The sequence below is a fragment of the Diospyros lotus genome, chromosome 5 (genome assembly GCF_014633365.1).
Source record: "Diospyros lotus cultivar Yz01 chromosome 5, ASM1463336v1, whole genome shotgun sequence".
Classification (NCBI taxonomy): Eukaryota; Viridiplantae; Streptophyta; class Magnoliopsida; order Ericales; family Ebenaceae; genus Diospyros; species Diospyros lotus.
The window spans coordinates 2,128,975-2,151,787 of record NC_068342.1 but is presented as its reverse complement, the minus strand read 5'-3'; the positions used below and the strand labels follow the sequence as shown (position 1 = coordinate 2,151,787).

Below are 22,813 nucleotides of genomic sequence, written 5' to 3'. Positions count from 1 at the left end.
TGCAGTGATCCACATATCCGAAAATCAAATACATCCAACGGTTGGGTCTTCCTACATCTACGTTTTATTTTCGAAAATCCCTACCCCAAACGTGTATATATATGTATGTATATATCAGAAACGGAAATGCCGGAAACCTCACCGAAGGGGCCAAAGCCTTAGATGCCGTCAATCGCCGGGGAAAACAGGCGCGGCGGAGACCTGGCGGAGACAAATGGTCGTTTGCGACAGAATGGAGAAGGTGGCGATGGTGGTTATACGGTGGTTGTTCGTGGCATCGGACGATAGAGGGCGTTGGAGATAGTGGTGGTAGACAGAGATCGTGGTCTTGTCCGGAGGAGAGATTCAAAAGGGCCGTACTGTTCAAAAGGGCCGGGCCGGGCTGGGCAAAGAAATTGGGCCCACGGCCCGACCCGTCTAAGGGCCCAGCCCGGCCAGTGGCCCTTATGGGCCGGGCCCATGAGGCCCTTATGGGCCAATAAGGCCCTTACTTATTTTTTTTTTTAATTTTGTTATTCTTTAGTAATTATTGATATTTGATACTAAAAAATTTAATTTTACAATATATATAAATAATAATCATCAATTTATTTAAAATTTTTAAGTTAAAATTTTTATATATTTAAATTATAAATAAACATTCTCCTTTTTATATGTACATTATTTTTCATATCAATTCACAAGAAAAATTATAAGGCATATAGAATTTTGAAATATAAAATAATAAAATAATATTTAAAACTTAATAATTAAGATAGAAATATTTTTAAAAGAAAAAAATTAATTTTTATATATGTATTATTTTGATATTTATATATGTATATATTATATGTATTATTTTTAAAAAATATATTTAAAAAAAAAAAAAAAAGGGCCAAGCCTGCTAGCCCTGTTGGCTAAGGGTCCGACCCTTTTGTAGGGGGGCCGTGGGCCGAGCCGGGCCCTATCCATGGCAAAAGGGCCCGGGCCCGGCCCGGCCCTTTTAGTAAAAGGGCCAACCCGGCCCATTTAAAAAGTCTGTGGGCCAGCTCGGGCCGGGCCCGACCGGCCCTTTTGACACCTATAAGGGAAGGAGGCTGTTCAGCCGAAAAAGAGAGGGAACTCTAGGGAAGGGTGCTTCGGGCTGGCAACGCCCAATTGTCTCCCCGTCCAGTCCCTTTTCACTTTTTTTTTTTTTTAATTTTATAAATTTTTCGTATTTTCATATAGACATCTCCCTCGTTTTCGAGAAAAATTAAATAATAAAATAATATTTATTAAAATAAATAAAATAAAATTATATTAATATAATGTCTATATTTTTTAAATTAAGATATAAAATAATTAAAATAAATTTATAAAATATTTTAATATTTTTATCAAATTATTTGTTAAGTTTTTAAATAGAGTAATGCAGTGACATGGAAAGTTACACTGTGCGACAGCTGACAGACACATCACTCTCTCTCTCTCTCTCTTCCACTATCTCTCCCTCTCTATCTCTCTCCCCCTCCCGTACAGCCGCCCAACTTCACCCATTCTCGCCCTCTCTCTCTCTCTCTCTCTCTCCCCCATAGTCGCCCAAACTTCACCCATAGCCACCACCCATATCTCTCCCTCTCTCTCTCTCTCTCCCTCCCATAGCCGCCCAAACTTCACTCATAGCCACCCAAACTTCATTTGCCGTTGTTACATTTATTTTACAATTTAATGCAACAACAACAATCATAATATTGCTGTTGGGTTTTGAAGGCAACAACAATCATAATTAAATGCAACAACACCCATTGGGTTTTGCCCCAATCTTATTTTACACTGATTTTTAACTCTATCAAAGAGTCACCACAGAAGCCAAAAAACGAATTTAACAAATGTTAAAATTTCATAAGTGAAGAAATTTACATGAGGTGAACGGAAGTGAAGACAACATACAAATAGCAAAACCTCAAATTTTCAATGTTTTAAAAATCGGACCGGAGAGCGAACCGGCCTATTAATTGGGTCACGGGTCATTTGGTCTGACCGATTAAACCGGAGTGGTCCGATCGGATGATGTTATATATATATTTTATAATTAAATAATATATATATATTTAAAATACTAATATTCTATATATTATTATAGAAATATTATTATTAATTAATATATAATTAATATTTTATATATAATTGTTATATATGTTATTAAAAAATTAATTAAGAATCAAAATTTTAAAAATAAGTGTGAGGGTGAAAAAAATCGGGGTCAATCCGGTTCCCGGTTCACCGGTTCGACTAGATTTTGACCAATTTTGACCAGGTTGATGAAAATTTGATTTTTTATGTTAAACCAAACTGAATAGGTCACCGGTTCCCAGTTTTTTCGGTCCGATCGGTCGGTACGGTCCGATTTTTAAAACAATGCAAATTTCAACATTCCAAAATTACGATTAGATAAAATAACAAAATTTATTGCCTTCAAAATATAATTATTAAGCAGTTGGGGAGGACAAACGGCAGTCGGGGCGATGGCTGTGGGTGCAGGCGACGGTGGAGGGTTTCTGTGGCCGGCGGGTCGGGCGACGACGGGGTAGGGAGGGCGACAGTGTGGTCTGTGGCTGGTAGTGGGGGCGACGGCTGTGCGAGTGGTGGAAGGAGGGATGACGGCGGGCGGTGCTCGCGGCGTTGGCGGGAGAGACTGCAGGCAACGACGGTGGCGCCATCCATGGACGACAATGGTGACGTATTCCTCCCTCAAGGCTGAGGGAGAAAGAGAGAGAGAGAGAGAGATAGAAGGTGAAGTTTGGTCGGCTATGGGGGAGAGAGAGAGAAAATGGGTGAAGTTGGGCGGCTGTACGGGAGGGGGAGAGGGAGATGTGTCTGCCAGCTGTCCCACAATGTAACTTTCCATGTCACTGCTATTCAAGAATAACATTACTCTTTTAAATATATCGAAAGAGATAAGTCCTTTTTTTTTTATTCATAAAATTTAAGATAGATTTATTTAAATAATTAAAAATAAAAAATTATGTAACTTCTTTTTAATAATTATTAGTTAAATTTAATAAATATAAATATAATAATAATTATTAAAACTAATACAATAGCATATTATACATTTCGTGTAATAAAATTATTAATTTTGATAGAATACTTGCAGAAAGAAAATATAAAGGCAACTGACATTATATTTTTTCTCTTTTTCTGTCTCTAGTAAGCCTTTGTATCATCGACATAAATTAAGAATGTTTATTTAATTTGAATTAGTTCGAGACGAAATTGAACTGAGATTAAATTTTATAGAAATCTCAAAGAATCAGATCAAATAATTTTAGTTTGGTCCAATTCTAATCGATTCAAACTCTTTTTTCTTAACATGATTATAAGGGTCTTTTATCACTAAAGAATATCTGATTTGAGTCATAACTATTGCTAAAAATGTTAATTATTAATCATTCTCTGTTTAATTATTAATCACGTGATATATTATTGTATGATATTTTACTGTTCCTCATATATCCCATCAGCATGGCTCCTTTGATAGCCTTGATTCTACTGAAACATCAATGCCTTCAGAATCGGGATCATCTATTGGAGCAGCCATTGCTGCATCTGTGACAATTCCATCAGATGCAGTACGTGCTGTAACATTTTCATTGGCATGGGGTTGCCCTGAGGCGAACTTCATGAGTGGAAGAACTTATTACAGGTGGGTACTGCCTGGTAAAAGATGTGCCAGGTTAATTTCAGAGGAATTAGGATTAGCTGATACATTTTTGTTTCCAGGCGTTGCACCAAATTTTATGGCACTCATGGTGATTCTGCGGGAACTATTGGACTCAATGACCCATGGTTCGAAGTAAATGCATATAACCTTTACAATACAGATCGATGGAAAGATTTGAATCCAAAATTCGTACTGCAAGTTTACAGGGATGAGTTGCAACAGGAGATAAGAAATTTGCTCGAGCCGTTTGGCCCTCAGTTTATATTGCATTGGCTTTTATGGACCAGTTTGATAAGGGTGGCGATGGGATGATAGAAAATGAAGGCTTCCCTGATCAGGCCTATGATACATGGTCTGTCTCTGGAGTGAGTGCTATTGTGGTGGTCTGTGGGTAGCAGCCTTGCAGGCTGCCTCAGCTATGGCACGTGAAGTTGGTGACAATGGCGCTGAGGCTTACTTTTGGTTTAAGTTTCAGAAGGCAAAAACAGTACATCATCAGTTATGGAATGGTTCTTACTTCAACTACGATAACAGTGGCGGAAGTTCAAGTTTATCCATTCAAGCTGATCAGTTGGTTGGACAATGGTCTGTTGCAAAAGAAATAATTTTCTTAGTAGCGTTTGTTAAAATGAGGAAAATAAGATAGTATAAAGATAAGATCGAAATATTTTCTAAACCAAGATATGGAATAATCAAGATAAGGTTAGAAAGCATTTCAAAATTTTTATCAAACTATTAAATTTTTTAAAATGCACTAGAGAACACAAATATTATTTTTTTCTTATTTATAAAGACCAAGATATACTTATCTTGAGAGGAGAGAGATAAGTATATCTTGAAAAATCAAAATAAGAAGTCACATGACTTCTTTTTCAATGATTACCAGATAAATTTAACAAACATATTGAAAAAATCAAATATCCAGAATATTTTTCATATCTAACTATTTTCCCCTCTTATCTTGATTAACAAATACTCCTTGCTTGATCTCAAATGCTTCATACTATTATTCAAAGTCTATGTGAAACTAAAAGGGTTTTCATGCAAGCGTATTCTCATGGGTTGCAAGAGCTGGCTCAAGGGATTCTAAAGCCTTAGACGGTAACTAGTTTAGGGGCCCTTACCCATATTTATGGCCGTCGCAGGGAAGGGAAGGGGCTTGCAACAGCAGTCCGACGACTTTGATGGCCTGCGGTTGGCGTCAGCAGAGGCAGCGGCGCAGGCTCTCTCTCTCGTGTGCGCACACTGGCAACCACATCTTGTCGACCTTCTCTCTCTCTCACGCGTGCCATCTCCTCCAGTCTTCGTCTGTCGATCTAGTCAATGTATTGAACAGAGATGTTGTTTGCCGAAGCCTGAAGGTTGAAGCGAGGCTGCGAATCGCACAAATGCTGAAGCAGATACTAAACCAGTGAAGTTTGAAGCGCGCGTGATATAAAGAGAGAGGCGCCGAGAAGAAGGCAATGAATTGAAGAGTGAAGAAGATACAGATTGGAGAGAGAGAGGGAAAAGTGGGTTTAATTGGGAAGGGAAAAATGGGTTTAGTGAGAGATAAAATAGTCTTAAAATGGTCAACCTATTGGAAAGAGGATGGGGAAGATAAAAATTTAGTATTTTATATTTAATTTTTTAATCAAATATTTATTATTAAAAAATATATAAATTATAAAGTTTTAAAATTGTGGGGCCTCCCTAATTTGGAGGCCTTAGGCAGCCGCCTATTTTGCTTCACTGTAAGGCCGGCTCTCATATGGGTGTAGTTTCCTGATTCATAAGCATCTCTGTTGTTATTATTATTGTTATTACTATTATCATTATAACTTCATGTTTGTCTTCAGTTTCATAGACTAATTCCATCTTAATTACAAAATCGCTTACTTCGCAAAGCTTTTAATTTAAGAAGAAAACTAATTCAAGAGAATGCAATACAAATGATAGCACTCTACCTAGTTGGCTAGATCAGAGTCTATGTCCATTGGTTTAAGTCAGGTTATAGAAAGCATAAATATTCCAGTTACCATACATAGTTGTTATAGATAATTCAAGTTAGGCTTGCTTCCATATGCTAAGGGGGTCCCTATGGATGGTTCCTCTACAAGAAGTCATTGGATTTTTGCCCCCCCAATTTCCTTGACTTATGTTCGGCTCTGATACTCTTTTATAGCTAAATATGTAGAATATAAGTTTGAATGTTTTCTATTACCTCTTCATTCAGGTATGGACCTATATTTCAAATCCCTTCTACATGAGATGTCGCAGACAATGTTTCAACTCATTAGACCTTAATCTGATTGGGGTTAGGTTGACTCAAACTCTCAAGTATACTAAGTTTATGTCTCGGTTAGGGTTTAAGTTTGACTGAACCTCCTAGGTTGATCCAACCTGACTTCTCTGGCTGCCCTGATTTGGTTTCAGAATGGTGGTTTTTTGCAGAAATGACTTAGTTAATATCTCAATTTTTATCATGGTTAGCTAAAACTGTTACACTTCTGTACTGTTGTTTTAGATTGAGCCTAAGCTAGTATGTTGATGCACACATGTCCTTTTACAGATATTCTTTTCAGACTCCAGAAGCCTGGAACAAAGATGACCAATACAGGTCCCTATTTTACACGAGTCCTTTGGCCATATGGGCAATGCAGTGCGCATTATCACATCCAGAGCATTTGAAGCAGCAGACAGAGCCTGAAACAAAGGATGATTCATTGGTCGGGCGCCAAGCTACAGCATTCACGCGAATCGCACGGCTTCTAAAGCTGCCGGAAGAGGAATGCTCTAGGAGTCTTTTACAGGTGGTTTATGATCACGCATGGAAGAAGATGGGATGTCATATAACTATCTGGAAATGTAATTGTAAGTTATACCTATTTGCTATATTTAATTTCTAATATTTTCTGCGAGGTTAACCACGGCTATATGCTATGGTGGAAGGGGGTCAATGGGTCACGTTGAATGTTGCATTGATTGGTAGTCGACTAGCAAAATAAGAAAACCCAGATAATTATATTTCAGAAAGTTTATTCAACGTAAGAATTAAAATCTGCTATCTCAGATGTGCTTTATGGCACTTCTTTTAAATATTTAAATATGAAGATAAATGCAATGATCTGGGCAAATCTTATAATGATGACAGGCTACAAGTGATAAAGTGTAAAATAAGGTGAGGAATACTTAAAAATGTTTTCAATGCACCAAGCTCTTCACTCTTTCAAGGTGAGAAGAGACAATTTTGTACCTAATCTTATTCTTCATTTGTAAAAAAGTTATTTTCACAACTTGAACTCTAACCTTTTATATACAAAGGAGCGACGAATCACCCACTTAAGGCTTTTGAGCCATGCCCAAAAGCACTTGGAGATTCGTGCTTGATGCCTGCATAGGTGACAACAACCATGCAATATATGTAGTTAAGTCATTAACATTCTATTTATACAAAACTTTAACATGCAATGTTTGTATAATTTGTTTATATGTTAATACAATCACAATTAATATAGTTTAGATATGTAGGAAAAAGACCAATGAAGTACAGAGAGAATCGAGTGAAATGAAAGAAATTTGCAACAAAAGAAGATAAAAATCAAGAATAACTTAATAGGAAACCTTAAAAATAATGTAAAACATAAATATTATGAATGGAGATGATTGAAAATTTAAAATTTATTTAATTAATCTCACCCAATGAGATTACGGATTGTGATTGTTGTATATATTAAAAAGAGGGCGTAGAAGGAAAAGAAAAGAGAAAAAAATAAATTTATTTCAAGGCTAGTTTGGAACTACATGTTTTTACATGAACATACGGACATTCAATTTGTTTCCCTTTTCTCTTTGATCGATCCTAGTTCCAGCCATATATCATCAAGATCATAATAAAAATCTTTGAAAAAAAGGGCAAAATACCCAACTATTGAAAGATTATTATTTTATAAAATCCTTTCCATTTACTTTTACCTCACTGCCTAATTAAATTATAGTATAAGCTATACATCGTAGAACATGGAAATAAGAAACCCTTAAATCCAATATCTCTGACAATTTATTGTCTTGAAACTCTAATTTGAAACTACAAGAAAGAACCGTTTATATATGAGCTTTATTGATTAGAATTCGTCCGTACCAGGATAAAGAACTTCAAGACAAAACTACATGCAATTAGGATAAAGTGTTAAAACATAGGGCATTACGTATAAGCATCCATATGCCACTTAAAAGGGTTAAGACCAACATCTCTTTAACAGCAGCTTTAGGCGTCTCTAGGTAGGTATAAGGTCTTCCAAGCATAAAGATAGATACCAACTTCAAAAGGTCCTCAAGACCAATGTTAATCTGAATGCGTTAATTGGAAAATTATTCACAAATCTTATGAGAACTTTTTCTAAAGAAGGGATCTCATATTGACCAGTCCTAGTCGAAGGACATCTACAAAAATGAAAATGTACACTATTGAAATGCCAAGTTCACCTAATGAAAGAGGAGCAAGAGGGGGGAGGAAGAATGGGAATCACAGAATATAGTGACAAAACAATTGACCATATACCCACTATTTTAATCTTTAGTCTTTTTGCTACATTACAAATATTTGCGCAGTGGCAGCTCATAACAATATCAACAAGTCAAAATCAGGCCACATACCGATACAAGTTTGGATTCTCCTGGTCTCGTTCCAAGTAATCCCGATTCATCATATCCTCAATCCGAATCTTGATTAACTTGATGTCAGGCTGCAGAAGCACACAATATTGAAGGGAGAAATTTATCTAACCTCGGATGAAGTCCACTAATATCATCAGAATAATAAGTCCACTAATATCATCAGAATAATAAGACCTTGACAACCTTCTAGCCACCAATATAAACTAAAAACTTGCACCAGAAACAAGTCCTAATTTCAATAGAAGGTCGGGATCTTTATGTATGCATGCACACATGCATATATAGCGAGAACTAGTTTTGGGGCTAGCCTGTCACTATTTACGTTCATTTTTAGGGGCAGACAAAACAGGCGACACATTTGCTTCCCATAGGTTGCATACATGTGACCTGGACCCACAACGATAAATTTCAGGTTGTATTTCACATCAATATGGATATTTCATACCTTGAACATGCCGCTTAACTGCTCAACACATTCCCTAACTAAAAGTTCATGACCCAAAACCCTGCGAATTTTCATTATGCGCACAATTGCGGCATCAATAGCATAACGTCTATCCTTTTCAACTACTTCAGCCACACATTCGTTGACGGGTTGGAGAAGAATCTGATTTAGAAAAAAGAAAAGTAAACTCCAAGCTAAGGACATGGGAGGAGTATGGGCAAGAGGAAATTATATAAAGAGAGTGGGTAAGCATATCTTACCTTGATCTTTCTCATTCTATCAACAAACTCGGAGTTAAACACAAAAGTATCATTCAGAGTGACAATTCCAGTGTTTGGCTCCTTCCTAAGAATTTTGTATTTAGCACATGACAGAGACTGAAGCAGTTTGACCAGATCAGCATCGGCCAAATTTAATTTGGTCTTCAATTCTGAATAACTCAATCTGTCGGAAGAATTAAAGAGCAAAAGAGCTGCAGCCTGAAAACCAAGAAAAGTTACTTCCAATTTCTTTGTTGCGCCAATTGGAGGATGGTTTAAAAGAACTTACCTGATAAGTTCCGACAATCAGCTCCTTAGTTTCTGAATCAAAATAACTCTTTACCGTGCAGGTACCCAATGAGTAAATCCATTTGAGTTTTCTATGTTTTTCTTTTGTTGAATAGAATTGCTCAAAAATCTCGACACACTTTGCCTGGTGATAGGAGCAGGGAGGAAGTAGATAACCCTTATCATAATAAGAATAATGATATTTCAGCTTTCAGAGGAATAAAAAAATAGTGAACCCTACCATCTCTGAAGGGAGATTGAGATCAAAGCGTTCATAGCTAGGCCAGGATGCAGGAGTAAGTATGTCAACAGTCAAACGAATCCCCAGATTTTCCTTCAGGTCATTGTCAGGATAATCCTCAAAATAATTGTTGCATTCACTTGACAATGTTAAATCCCTAAACTGGAAAAAGAAAAGATTCAATGGGGTATTGAAGCACCAACTACAGGCAAAGGAAAGATATATTATGGTTGAGCATTTGCATTCACCATCCCCTCCATCTTTGACGTGAAATGTGCACCAAATTGCTGCTTCAGCTTTGTTAGGATGTATCTTTCATGATCATCATTAGCATTCTTATCAAAAAGAAGGCGATAAGAAAGCTTTCTCCTTCCAGCAGTCAAAGACAACAATAAATAAATAATCACAACTAGATTACCTCCTTGAAGAATGACAGTAAAAAAAAAACTCCTTACTAGAAAAAAAAAAAAATGAAACAGACAATAGCAGACGACTAACCTGCAGAATTCATCAAAAAGGTCTTTATCAGAAAAACAAGTAAGCAAGTTTACCACCTGCAGGAACCAAATCCACAGGTCAAGAAAATCACTGAGGAAATAAAAATTGCTACTCTGGCAGAGACACAAAGGATGGAGAATTGGGATCTGATCCATAATTTGAAGAATGAGAGCAAAGTGCAGCCAATTTACTGTTGTAATATAACACAAATATGCAGAGGACTCCTCTCAGCAAATTCATGATTATGTATGATGAACCAATCCATACAACATTAACGTGACACATGGTGTTACCTTCCACCGTACTTATACAAGTCCACAATGCAGTCCACACGTCATAAAAAAACCTGTTATTTCAGAAGAGATTCAACCCTCTCACACCAGTCTATGACGTGCTATACTCTATAAAGATCATTCAAAAATGGCTAATGCAGCCACAAGGTGAGTTGAAGCTCAAATCTGTTGGGCAGCAGTTATTAGAAATTTAGAAGTGACTTCACTCCACATTACATCAACTATGATTCTAGTATACGTGTTTTTCATGCAGGGTACAAATATTTAAATTACAGTAAGCTACCTTATCAAGTGTGTCCTCAACAACTTCATCAGTCAGATTGCTTCTACTGCTTTTCTTGAGAAAATTATCACAGAATAAAGCCAACAGCTCTGCACTTGAGCAGCCAAAAACTTGTTCATTGCAGAAAACCTTGAAAGCCACTTTCCTGGCCTATGAGAAGAACCAACAAAATGAATTTTTGGTGAAACAACAGACCCAAACCATCAAGCATTTTCAAACTAACCTTGTGAAAAAGTGGGTCATTTGCAAAACCATCCTTCACAATTGTCATGTGTTTATCATGCACCTCAACAACTTTTTGGACAAAAACCTGATCAAGAGAGTGATTGCATCAGTTTCTATACTTTCTAAGTGCAACTACATTGGATGCTGAATTCATAAGGTATGAGAGAACTACCTGCACCTGTAGGCCAAAAGTACTCTTCGCCTGTGAAGAATTAGTTGTTAGCACTTGAAAATGTTATCTATAAAGAACCATAAATCCTCAAGATTTTTAAGGACAATTGCAGTTATTTATTGGTAATTAATAAATATACAACCAAATTCCACCATTGTACTCCTTTTCCTATTTTTTCTGCTTCTTCTTCTTTGTTTTTTTTTTTTTTTTTTTTTTTTTTTTTGGGATGGGGGGTGGTGCTGGGTAGAGGGCTGCAAAAACATACTGAGGCGGAGATGACTAAAAAGGCTTCAAAAGGTTAATAGTTTAGCACCTTTTGGTCGCAATTCTGTTTTCAATTTTTAGTTTTTATTTTCAAAATTTCAGAAAAACAAAAACAGAAAATGGCATTTGGTTCCATGCTTTCATTTTCAAAATAAGTAAAAAATTTGAAAACTTTCGGGGAAAATGGAAACACCAACAAAGCGTTTCCACAATTTCTATCTCATTCTCCTCTCCACCCCTCCCCTCCTCCAGTCTATTGACCAGCCATCTCCCTTACCATGAGTGACAAACTCATTAGCCCTGCCCTCTATCTGACAATTAATTAAATACATAGATTTGACATAAATTTATCTAATGAACGTGAACTAAAACCACTATAAATTTAACTAACGGATCTAACATAAATCCATTATCCCCTATCGGACTTCTTTGGGATGCTATCGAACAAGCTCCTAATCTCCCTTGTTTGACCTATCTATGCCCCCTTTTGGACAACCTAATTTCCATTCCTTTAGAACACCACCATGCCTTACAACATACGTGCAAGAATTTGTGATGTCCATTTTTTTGGGGATAAATAATTGATATATAAAAACAAATCCATTTTGTCTTCAATAAATTGCAAATATATTTTAAACTAACAGAGAAATAAGATATGCTATTTATCTATGCACTCAATTGCCAACATGTATGAGAAGCAACCTCTGTTTCACAGGACAGAAAATAAGAAAAATGACATTGATACTGATAGGAGCAAGGTGGAACAAAATACTGACTTTGTTACTTGCTGCATCTTCAGCCTGTTGAACCAAGGCTGTAACTTCAGCAGTAACATGCTGCAGAAGTAAACCCTCACAGTGTTCAGTAAGAGGAAAACTATCATGTCAGGAGGCTACTTTTTACAATGCCAAAAATGAAAATTAAGTAGAAGACCTAAAAGGCACTACCTGTTTAAATATATTAGCTACCAGATGCAAGCCGTTAGGAATTTTAGAGAATAGCCGGTGCATTGTAGACAGATCATCCACCTAAGACAAGAAACAAAATGAGATGTCATTCACCATGTATGATTTTTTTTGCTGATACTTGCATTAATATTTCTCTATAACGTAACTCCACGTGATACCTTATTGTCTTTAAGCAATGCTTGGCATCCAGAGTGCTCCTTTTCAAGCAACTGGCATCCGTGTACCACCAACAACTCTTTTTGTACTTTCTACAGAGAGAAAAGAGATGCCCTTTTCAACAGTAACCAAATTGAAAACATATCAGCAAAATAAACACAGGTAGAAGGAGAAACACAAAGGTGGCTGGCGGCACCGATTCAAAGATCCATCACAATCAAGATTCTACAACAGAATATTTCATATATCTTAGTTTTCCGTCCAAAAGGAAATTTGAAATTGTAAGACTGTAAAGAGTTTCAGAACCATATATGTTTGCTTTCTCTATATAACTACTGTTTCAACATAGAAAAATATATCGATTGATTAGCAGTCAAAATCACAACTGACACAGACTGTAGAAAGACTCCTTCAGTTTAATATGTCCTCTATATATTAACAAAGTAGGCAGGCTATGAATCTACCAGGTCTCCAAGATACTTTTCTAGGTCAGACTTCCATTTTTTAACTCTCTAACTGAATGGATAACAACAGCATGCAACCATCTAGTAACTGAACAGTATGATTCAAATTGTAATTTTTGTAAATCACCAAAACACATAAAATTAATCTATCCTTGTACGAAACTTATTATTAAAAAATTGAACATTTAAATACGAAACAAAAAAGATTTATTTTTACATCAACAAGCAACTGCATACAAACTTTGACTTCCACATATAACATAACATGATTCCCAAGTTTATCTATCATCCAATCTGCTTAGTGTTTCCATACAGATAGTTCCCATCATTCCACCTACTTGTCTAGGTTCACTCTTGTCTACCTGATTGCATACTGTGAAAGGGAGCAAGAAAATAAAAGGGCAGCCCTAGTATGGAATTTATGCAACCATTAATAATATTAGTGATCTGACAGTAGACAATACATTTGCTTGGGGCTACAGACAACCAAATGAATGTTAGCACCACTCAAAACAAGATCAACTATCAAATGAAGTCATCAAATGAACTAGATTACATGAAAAGATCCACCATCTAATGATTAATAAATCAGAAAAATCTACCTCCACCAGCTTTTGTTCAGTGCACGAGTGTAGATACTGGGACACTCTATCCCTCTCCTTTTTCAAGCATTCCTCAACCTATTATTTCCATCTTAGTATTAGATCCATCTAATTGGACATAGAATCACACCACAATAACCTAACATGTAGTAAAACAACTGTTCACCTTCCGCATGTAAACAGGACAAGAATCTTCAGCAATCCAGTTTGATGCTTTTTGAGAATAATAAGCCGCAGATTCTTTAAGCATGTAATCTTCAAAGTCATTTTCATAACAATCCAACATTCCCATTCCAATTTGAACAAGCATCTCTAGAACACTCTGAACTAAGGCTGTCTCAATTTGGTCTCCCTCCCTTTCTCTGTAGATCTGGACCAAAAGTATTGATAACTGACCTCATGTACAAGGAAAAGAAATATGCTCCATTCTTAAAGCAAGAAACTTACAAGTTTGAGAACGATGTCTCGGACTCTACCGTTCAGTTCTTGGTAAACCTGGAATTAAAATAAAAGAACTCCTTATGCAAAAATGAAAATCAGATATGAAAACAAGAACCATATTAGAACAGTATTAACTTCCTTAATAAACCGAAGACGTCACAATTTGAGATCATAAATAACACTAAAAAAACTACTGACAAACCAGATCGTGGAAGCAAGTTAATCCAACTTTGCTGAGTGAAGGAAGGCTCCTCCTAGAAATAAAATAGCGATCAAGATAATTGAAGAAGCGCGACATCCATCTGACCATGACTTCATGATTCTTCCATCTTTTTACAAGTTCCCTCAACATATCCTCATCGTGTTTGTCTCGTAATGATGGCAATACCTAAATGAAGAAAGCAAAATGCAGTTCAGTAAAAGGAACTACAATATTTTTGCCTCCATAAGCTTACTCTTCTTCTTCTTACAAGATGTGCACCAAACTGAAGCAACATTTAAACTCACTGATAAATTCTAAAAAGTACATAGAGAAAATAAGATAAAACAGCATTTTTTTTTTCTCAAAAATCAATGATTAAGTGAATTTTTATTTTTATATTTTTTCACATAAGAGGCACTGTGGCAGGAATTTCCAATATCAACTCCTAATGGTGAAGATATATAATTTTCAGGAATGAGGCCTCCTGCATTACAGTGTTATCAGAAAAAATTAATGCCCTAGCAACAACAAGAATTCATTTCAAAACACGGTTTAAAAGAATGAATTTAGGCAACTTATCGATTCGAAGTTGAAACTTTTTTTTTTTTTTTTTGGCTAAGTAAATGATTTAAGTAAAACTGAAACTTTAATGCACTTATGCATGCACTTAACGTTTTTTATCAGTAATATAACAAGTGATGTTCTGGAAAACTCAGTTGTTAAAAAAAATCATTTAGAAATCCCTTATATTCTAATGGTCCAATGTACAAAAGGCCACTCCTGTCAAATCAAATTATAGAAAACTTCAGCTTCCACTTCCAATTTTGCATGCCAGAATGATTAAAATTATAGATAATACATGTAATTGAAAAAACAGAAGGAAGAAGAGGGGAACTCTAACTATAATCTAAAGTTGCAATCTGTAAACAAAACTGGATATACACAGAGGGATTCTAATCATAAACGGTACAGCCATGATCAACCACAAATGGTGACCTGGGAATTGGGACAAGAGATTTGCAGGCCTTTTTGAATTCAAAATGTGTGACACAACTTGCAAAAGAAAATCCAAGTAAAGAAAATTGTGGCCACACGAAGAATCTGCTTAGACTTTAATCCATGCCAGGAAACAGGTAAGAATTAATCATTACAACAACGGAATATTCACACAACTAATAGCATAAAATAAACATGAAGCAAAAATCCACTGATTTCCTCACCATTGAACTGATGTACTCTTCAAAAACCTCTCTGTATTTGTTGTAGAGTTCTTGAGAATAATCATGAGGGGGTTTTTGCGTGCACATGTTGTATACAGCACTAGAAAAAACAAAAGAAAAATACTCAGTTCAACAAGAGAGAGAGAGAGAGAGAGAGAGCTCTTCCCCAATGCACAAGGCTCCCCACTTTGCAGGGGTTGGGGAGAGTTGTTCTTGTATGTAGTCTGACTCTTGATTAGTAAATAAGTTGTTCCAACAACTGGAGCCTGTGACCTTCCATTCACAGAGGAGAAATCTTAGCATTGCTACCAAGGCTCACCCTCTTTCCTTCTTTATACTCTCTCTTTTCATTCATAATCATAGGAAAAATAAGAAGTGAACACTAAAAAAAATGAAGAGAAGGCATACACGTAGATAATCATGTACTCCTCGGAGCTGAACTCTATTGTAGGCAATCCTTCTAGAATTCTTGTCAACTTCGTAATCCCCTCCTGCAAAAATTCCCATCCTTCGTCGAACATAATAGTCCTTCGCTCATTCATTGTCAAAATTTAGACAGACTGACCCCTAATCTTAAATCTGCAAATGAAGTAATTGCATCGTTATTTGCCCATGAAAGAACACAATATAATAGATCATAACAGGAACTTCACTTCTAGATAGAAAGCAAGAGAAATATTCTTTCTTTTTACTTCAAATGAAGAACCGATATGGAACGGACACAGGGATGCATGTCTCATCCTAAAGGTATTTGTTGAAAAAGTGGTTCATATTCAAATGGTAAATTGAGGCCTAACATACAACTCATGCCCACCATTTAATGCTATGTTTGGAACTAGGATTTTTCCATTGACTAGAAAGTAAAATATAGTTATCTACATGTGCACAATTTTTAACTGTCTATGGATTAAGGAATTCCCTCAACACTTTTACCATTTAAAGCATTGTTCCTCTTATTTACAACTGGTCCCAAGTCCAAATAAAGGAGAAAGGTTGTGTTAGGAAGTTGACAACCCGCATAGAACTCATCGGATCAAAACATCATGAATTCTAGACAAATGAGAAACACGTGCGCATTTTACACTTCCTATTATTTTCACATCTTTTCTTTTCCCCTTTAGAAATTCATAATTGCTATTAGAATTACTCGAGTATTTGGTAGACCTATGTCACGTGGGATCCTGTTTGCAAATAATGAATGAAATTTTGACCCTATTGATGTGCAACCAACACCGGGCATGGTGGTGCTTGTAGGTTTCCTATTTCAGCTCGGATTGGAAATACTGGACAAGAAAATTCCCCATACTGTTTCTTTGTTTCTACAGCCTGGAGCTGTTGTTACAACCACAAAGAAACAAAAAGATCTCTACTAATGGTTATATAAGAGCCAAAACTGCAAAGGGCATTTAATAGTTACCCGGAACGGTAAAATATACCACACTTCTATAAAGGAATGCAGATAAAGAAGCTAATTCCAAGAGCAAGATATACATAGGAACTTGGCACATGGAAATGTTATTAGGCAAATGAAAGGTAGCTGTAAAGATTGAGGGTTAGAAGAATGAATATGTATGTTCATAAGAACTGAACAGGTTTATAGAATATGTTGGAAAAAATTAACAAGAAGATAAGATATAAACGCTGGCATTCAAGAAAAGAGAAATAATTAATGGAGTCGTAAAAAGTGTAGAAAATATTTCAAACATGTAGCACTTCTGTGTCTTGGTTGGGTAAAAATTTTCCTATGTTTGTTGATCAAAATTGAACCCAAGAAAAGAGAAGTTGAGGTGATAAGAAATGACATCTTACCTTAACTGCCAATAAGGTATATGAACTTGGAATATACAAACTAACATAAAAATCAATTATTTATAACAATTTATATTTTGTATGTGTTATATATATACACACGTATTATAAGTTATAACAATAATCAGAGTTGAAAAAATCAAAACAGTGCCATGGGAAGCCCAAAAGGTAAAAGAGGTTGTCATGACCCAGAAATTAGGACCTTAAGTGGCATTGATCCCAATGCCAAGATGACCCTAACCTTTGACACCAACAAGCCGCTTATACAAAGTTACTCATCACATTACCAAATAAAATTTGTCTCACTTATGTCCAATATCTAATAACAGAATTACAATTAAATCCATGTCTTCTAATTGAAACAAAATTGGGGAAATTACATGCAGTACCCTTGAGGTTTAGCATAATTGCAAAAAGTACCCCTGACGTTTGAGAAAATATAAAGAGTACCCCAAGGTTAAATGTTATGTTGCAATTTCCCCCTTACCATTAGTTACCCACCATTAAATTTTATAAAAAGACTAAAATACCCTTATATTTAAACTCATTCTCCTCTTTTCTCATTCTTGTTTCTTTATTATTTCTTTCTTTTTTCTATCACCCATGTTGTACTATCCCTCTATTTGCAGCTAACGAACAACAACGAATAGTGAACAGCGACAACAAAGAGGTTGTTGACAATGGCAGTAGCGACAACAACGGTAGGGGCATCTACTCTCTCTCTCTCTCTCTTCTTCAAACCCAGATCTAGCTTCATAAATTAAGGGTTTCACACACACACACACTCTCTCTCTCTCTCTGTACACAAACCATCTAGGTTCATCGTTGTCGTCATCATCTCTCTCTCTCTCTCTCTACGGGCTCTTTCTTCGAATGGCCTTCGACTGTTGGCAGTTGGCGGCCGTCGCACGCTAGTTTTTTTTTTTTAAAAAATTAGAGGAAATGAGTGAGAAAGAGAAGAAAAATAAGAGAAAAGACGCGTAAAATGGATATTTAGGCTTTTCTTTAACAACAAGGGTGGTTATTGCTATTTCTCAAACATTAGGGGATTTCTGGCAATTTCACTAAACTTCAAAGGTGTTAATTTACAATTTTCTCAACAAAACTTCATATAGTGATAAGACAAAAAAATACGAAAACTCAAGATTTAGACTCTAAGTGTCAGTGTATCCACATGGAGCGCGCCTAAGAAAGGGATATACATGGCTTCACTGAGCTAAAACCTGAAAAAATGTTAACACCAATGATGTGAGTTCAAAAAGGTTCCACAACTAACAAAAACATACTGTGACCACTAGGAGAAGACATAAAATCTCATGTCACATGCAACACGTGAAAGATAATAACAGTTTATATATGCTTCACCATATCAATTAATGTAGGTTTCAGAAAGTATATTAGCATGTGAACAGTGTGACACGTGATTGTAAACAAGTAAATGGATTTTCTTTTAATAGACAATCAAATAAACAGATAGTTCATGCAACAGATGAACATGCATGTTTACTAAACTGTGCCCTAATCATAAAAACATGTTAAACTAGTATAACATGAGTTCAAACAACACTGCAACCTCTCACGGATAACATATACATGGTACCATGGCCCATAAACCCTTGCTGTAAGCATCCAGGGTCCTCATTAACTAGTTTCATTTGTGCATAGAAAACATGATGCATGACAAACTTGGTTTTTACCAAAACCCTTTTACCGATAACACGAAATTCATATTTTCTTTTCAAATAACACATTTTGGACATCATGCATGGATATCAGACTCATTCTCATTAACATACTTCTCTTTTTCTCTTTCCTAGTGGATTTAAAACAGTTTATGATCAAAGTCATTGGTTTTGTTGTCAGAGAACAATTATGCAAATAACAAGTACTATAGTATATACTTTTATATATATGAGAGAAATATTATTTTCCACAGCATGACCGAAGTATTTGTTTTAAGGGGAACAATCTACGTAGCTAAACCTTCCTAAGCTAGATCCTTAATACATATTGGTTTATCCTCAATTAACCTATGGTCACCAAAATCGAGGATCACGTGTACAATTGAACTGTTAACGCTAGTTTAGGTTGAATAAATCCTACAACATTTGGATCTAAAACACTAGGAACTCACCCTCTTAACTTAGGCTTGTCACTCCTAAATTAAGATTACCCTTCAAAACATGTTTATTATATACTCGTAATATATTACATTCGGATTGCTTAAAAAATATGTCTATATAATCAATAAGTTCAAGTGGCAAGTTAAGGGTTAATTTTAAGATTTTCAGAACCTTAAGGCACAATTCCACAATTTTATAAACTTAAACTTAACGCTGTGTTTGGAATGAATGAATTCCACAAAATTTTGTGAAATTGATTTTCAATTCCAAAGTTTTGTGCTTGGAATTAAAAAAAGTTCAAAAAGTTTAGTGTAGAATTGAATTCCATGAAACTTAACAAAGCCAAAGCAAATTCCACCAGAATTGGTAGAATTTGCAAACGAATCCTAAAACTTAAAACACAACCTATTTTAAGACCAAAATACCCTTCATTTTTTCTCATTTTTTCAATCATGCAACACCATACACACACACACACACACACACATTGTCCGCACCTTTGCGCGCACAATTTATATATAGATATGCTTGTGCATTATTCTTGCTTGCGCACGCATTATATATAGATATAAACTATGACTGCATTTATATTCTTTTAACTTTTAACAAGGATATGTTAGGCAATAACAGCAAATGAAACTCGAATTCTAGATTCAATCCAAACATATATTTGCGAAATTCAATTAAATTTCATATTTTAAGTTATATCATTTCCAACCGTCAGACTTTTGCAGATTCTGGAAAGCGTCAATGGCCACCCACGCGGAAGATTCCGACGATCGGAACCGACCATCGGACTCCCCTCGCGCAGTGATCCACATATTCGAAAATCAAACACATCCAACGGTTGGGTCTTCCTACATCTACGTTTTATTTTTCGAAAATCCCTACCCCAGACGTGTATATATATGTATGTATATATCAGAAACGGAAATGCCGGAAACCTCACCGAAGGGGCCAAAGCCTTAGATGCCGTCAATCGCCGGGGAAAACAGGCGCGGCGGAGACCCGGCGGAGACAAATGATCGTTTGCGACAGAAGGGAAAAGGTGGCGATGGTGGTTATACGGTGATTGTTCGTGGCATCGGACGGTAGAGGGCGTTGGAGATAGTGGTGGCAGTGAGGGCAGACAGAGATCGTGGTCTTGTCCGGAGGAGAGATTGCAGAGGGAAGGAGGCTGGTCAGCGGAAAAAGAGAGGGAACTCTAGGGTGCTGCGGGTCGGGCTAGAGTCCGGGCTGGTCAACGCCCAATTGCTGGCCCCGTCCAGTCCCTTCCCTCTTTTTTTCTTTTTCATTTTTATAAATTTTTCGTGTTTTCATAGAGACATCTCCCTCGTTTTCGAGAAAATTTAAATAATAAAGTAAATTATGTTAAAATGAATCAGATAAAATTATATGACGAAATAATATTTTTTAAATTAAGATATAAAATTATTAAAATAAAATTCTAAAATATTTTAATATTTTTATTAAATTATTTGTTAAGTTTTTTTAATGCATTAGAAGATATATAGGTCTTTTTTTTCTTATTCATAAAATTTAAGATAAATTTATCTAAAAAATTTAAAATAAAAAATTATGTGACTTTTTTTTAATGGTTGCTAACTAAATTTAATAAATATAATAAAAATTATTTTTATTTTAATACCTTATATATCTTACTTTTTCTAAGCCATACATTAATTAACAAATACTACTTAAATAAATAGAGTGCACAACTAAGATTTAATAGTTGATCCATTCTCATATTTGGTAAAGTCCATCTTATTGCAAAACTTACTTTCAACTATGATGTAGAGTCAATAAATTCACGAGAAGTCTCTATTTATCTTCAAAATTTGTAAAATCCACATTTTTCTTGTAAGTTGTCTACATATATTAGGTGATTTTTTATAATATAATAACATTATACCTTTTGAGATTTTTTTTGAAAATTTACTTTTGTGACAAGAAAGTATCAATACACTTATAGGAGAAGGTTTTACTTAGTTATAATTTTCACAATTGTAATTTTTTTTATTTATAAGAACGTTTATCTTTTGAATCACTTAGTTGTGTTATGTAAAGTAATAGGCTCGCTATACCAAAATATAACATTTGGTTGTTAATATGTAAAATATCAAAATTTCATATCCTAATTATTAAAAAATATTACTTTAAATTATTATCCTGAAATACAAAAGATGGTATAAATAAGACAACGATGGAACCAAAGTTAAAAAAAAATAAAAATAAAGGTTAGTTCTATCATATTATGTGGTTGAGAATAAAAAAGGTAGTATTGTTTGGTTAGTGATTCAAATATTTAGGTATTTGGAACTTAGGTTTTTTTGTATAAATTATGGATAATTTGAGTTTTTTTTTCATCATGGAAAATTTTAATTTGATGTATCTCGCAACCATAGTTTTTTTTCATAATATGGCATTTTATTTTTTTACATGTATATTATACGTGGCGTAGATAATAACTCAGTTTACCTTAAACATGAGTAAAGACTTAAAGCAACATTTTTTTTTTGCACATTAAGGACTAAATACCATATTTTTTAATTGTTGAAAGCGCATACAAAAATGGACAACTTATTCAAATATTGTCAACTAATCATTTACATGGCATGTCACTAGTAGAAACAAACGTGATTATACACACATTAACCCCTAGGGCACAAGTTAAGTGATTGGCCCACGATGAGTTGGGATTCGCACCAATAGATCGTAACCCGATTCCTTAACATAGGAAGTTTGGAAGAAAGAGAATGCAAATTGGTAATGGGTCGAATGATGCAAAAATTAGTGTAGGGAAGCTGCCATAGCCCAACTGCATTCCATATATGCAGTGGAGTTGGGTTGAGGAGGAAGATGCAGGAGAAAATGCAACAACAGAAAGCAAGGGCTACTCGTGGCTTAAACTGGCTTCCACACTGCATTATCTCAACGAGGTATCAACTTAGTGACCCTTTACATTCATTGTTGATTGAGTTTGAGGATTTGTTTGTTGAACCTTGTAGCTTGCCCTTAACTCGATTCCTTGATCACACTATCCATTTGAAACCCAATGCAAAGCCTGTGAATGTTCAATCATACTGGTATTCCCATTTTCAAAAGGCTAAAATAGAAAAACCCAGATTATCACCCAAAGGAAAACAATTATATTTTGTCATATTTCACCCTGCCTACATCCATATGCACCAATATCTCATCAGGTCTAATGTCATGCTTGACAATGTCAAGTAAGCCTTTTCATAATATTCTTTTATACTAATAGAAAATTTACAAACTATCCCCCAATCTAACAGTTAAAGCAACTAATCTTCAAAGATGAAGTATTGGTGAAAACATTAGTTAAGAGGCTAGTTCGCCAGCCATTAAAAAGTTCATTCATATTGCTACAATTCCAGAAACATACTGATACACTAAAATATTACACTCTGATACCTTAATAGGAATCTCGCCATTATTACTCACAAAACCACTTAAGGATTGTTCTCACCTATAAATAGCGCAAGGCTTTGCCTAAG

The 22,813-nt window shown here is 35.4% G+C and overlaps 1 protein-coding gene and 1 pseudogene across 1 annotated transcript; both read right to left on the bottom strand.

The window, feature by feature from the left end:
- LOC127801479 (cullin-1-like) overlaps window positions 1-22,391 on the bottom strand; it is a 34,559-nt pseudogene extending 12,168 nt beyond the window's left edge.
- LOC127801905 (cullin-1-like) lies at window positions 8,200-20,411 on the bottom strand. Its single transcript, XM_052337421.1, has 20 exons — window positions 20,245-20,411; window positions 15,772-15,942; window positions 15,364-15,463; window positions 14,144-14,329; window positions 13,948-13,995; window positions 13,667-13,870; window positions 13,501-13,578; window positions 12,437-12,526; window positions 12,258-12,338; window positions 12,087-12,146; window positions 11,047-11,076; window positions 10,873-10,959; window positions 10,650-10,799; window positions 10,074-10,129; window positions 9,824-9,944; window positions 9,576-9,737; window positions 9,336-9,479; window positions 9,047-9,265; window positions 8,787-8,948; window positions 8,200-8,409 (listed from the first exon to the last, which is right to left on the bottom strand). Exons 2-20 carry the CDS (start codon window positions 15,903-15,905, stop codon window positions 8,308-8,310), a joined length of 2,214 nt encoding a protein of 737 aa, XP_052193381.1. The 5' UTR covers window positions 15,906-15,942; window positions 20,245-20,411; the 3' UTR covers window positions 8,200-8,307.
- Window positions 22,392-22,813: the final 422 nt, after the last annotated feature.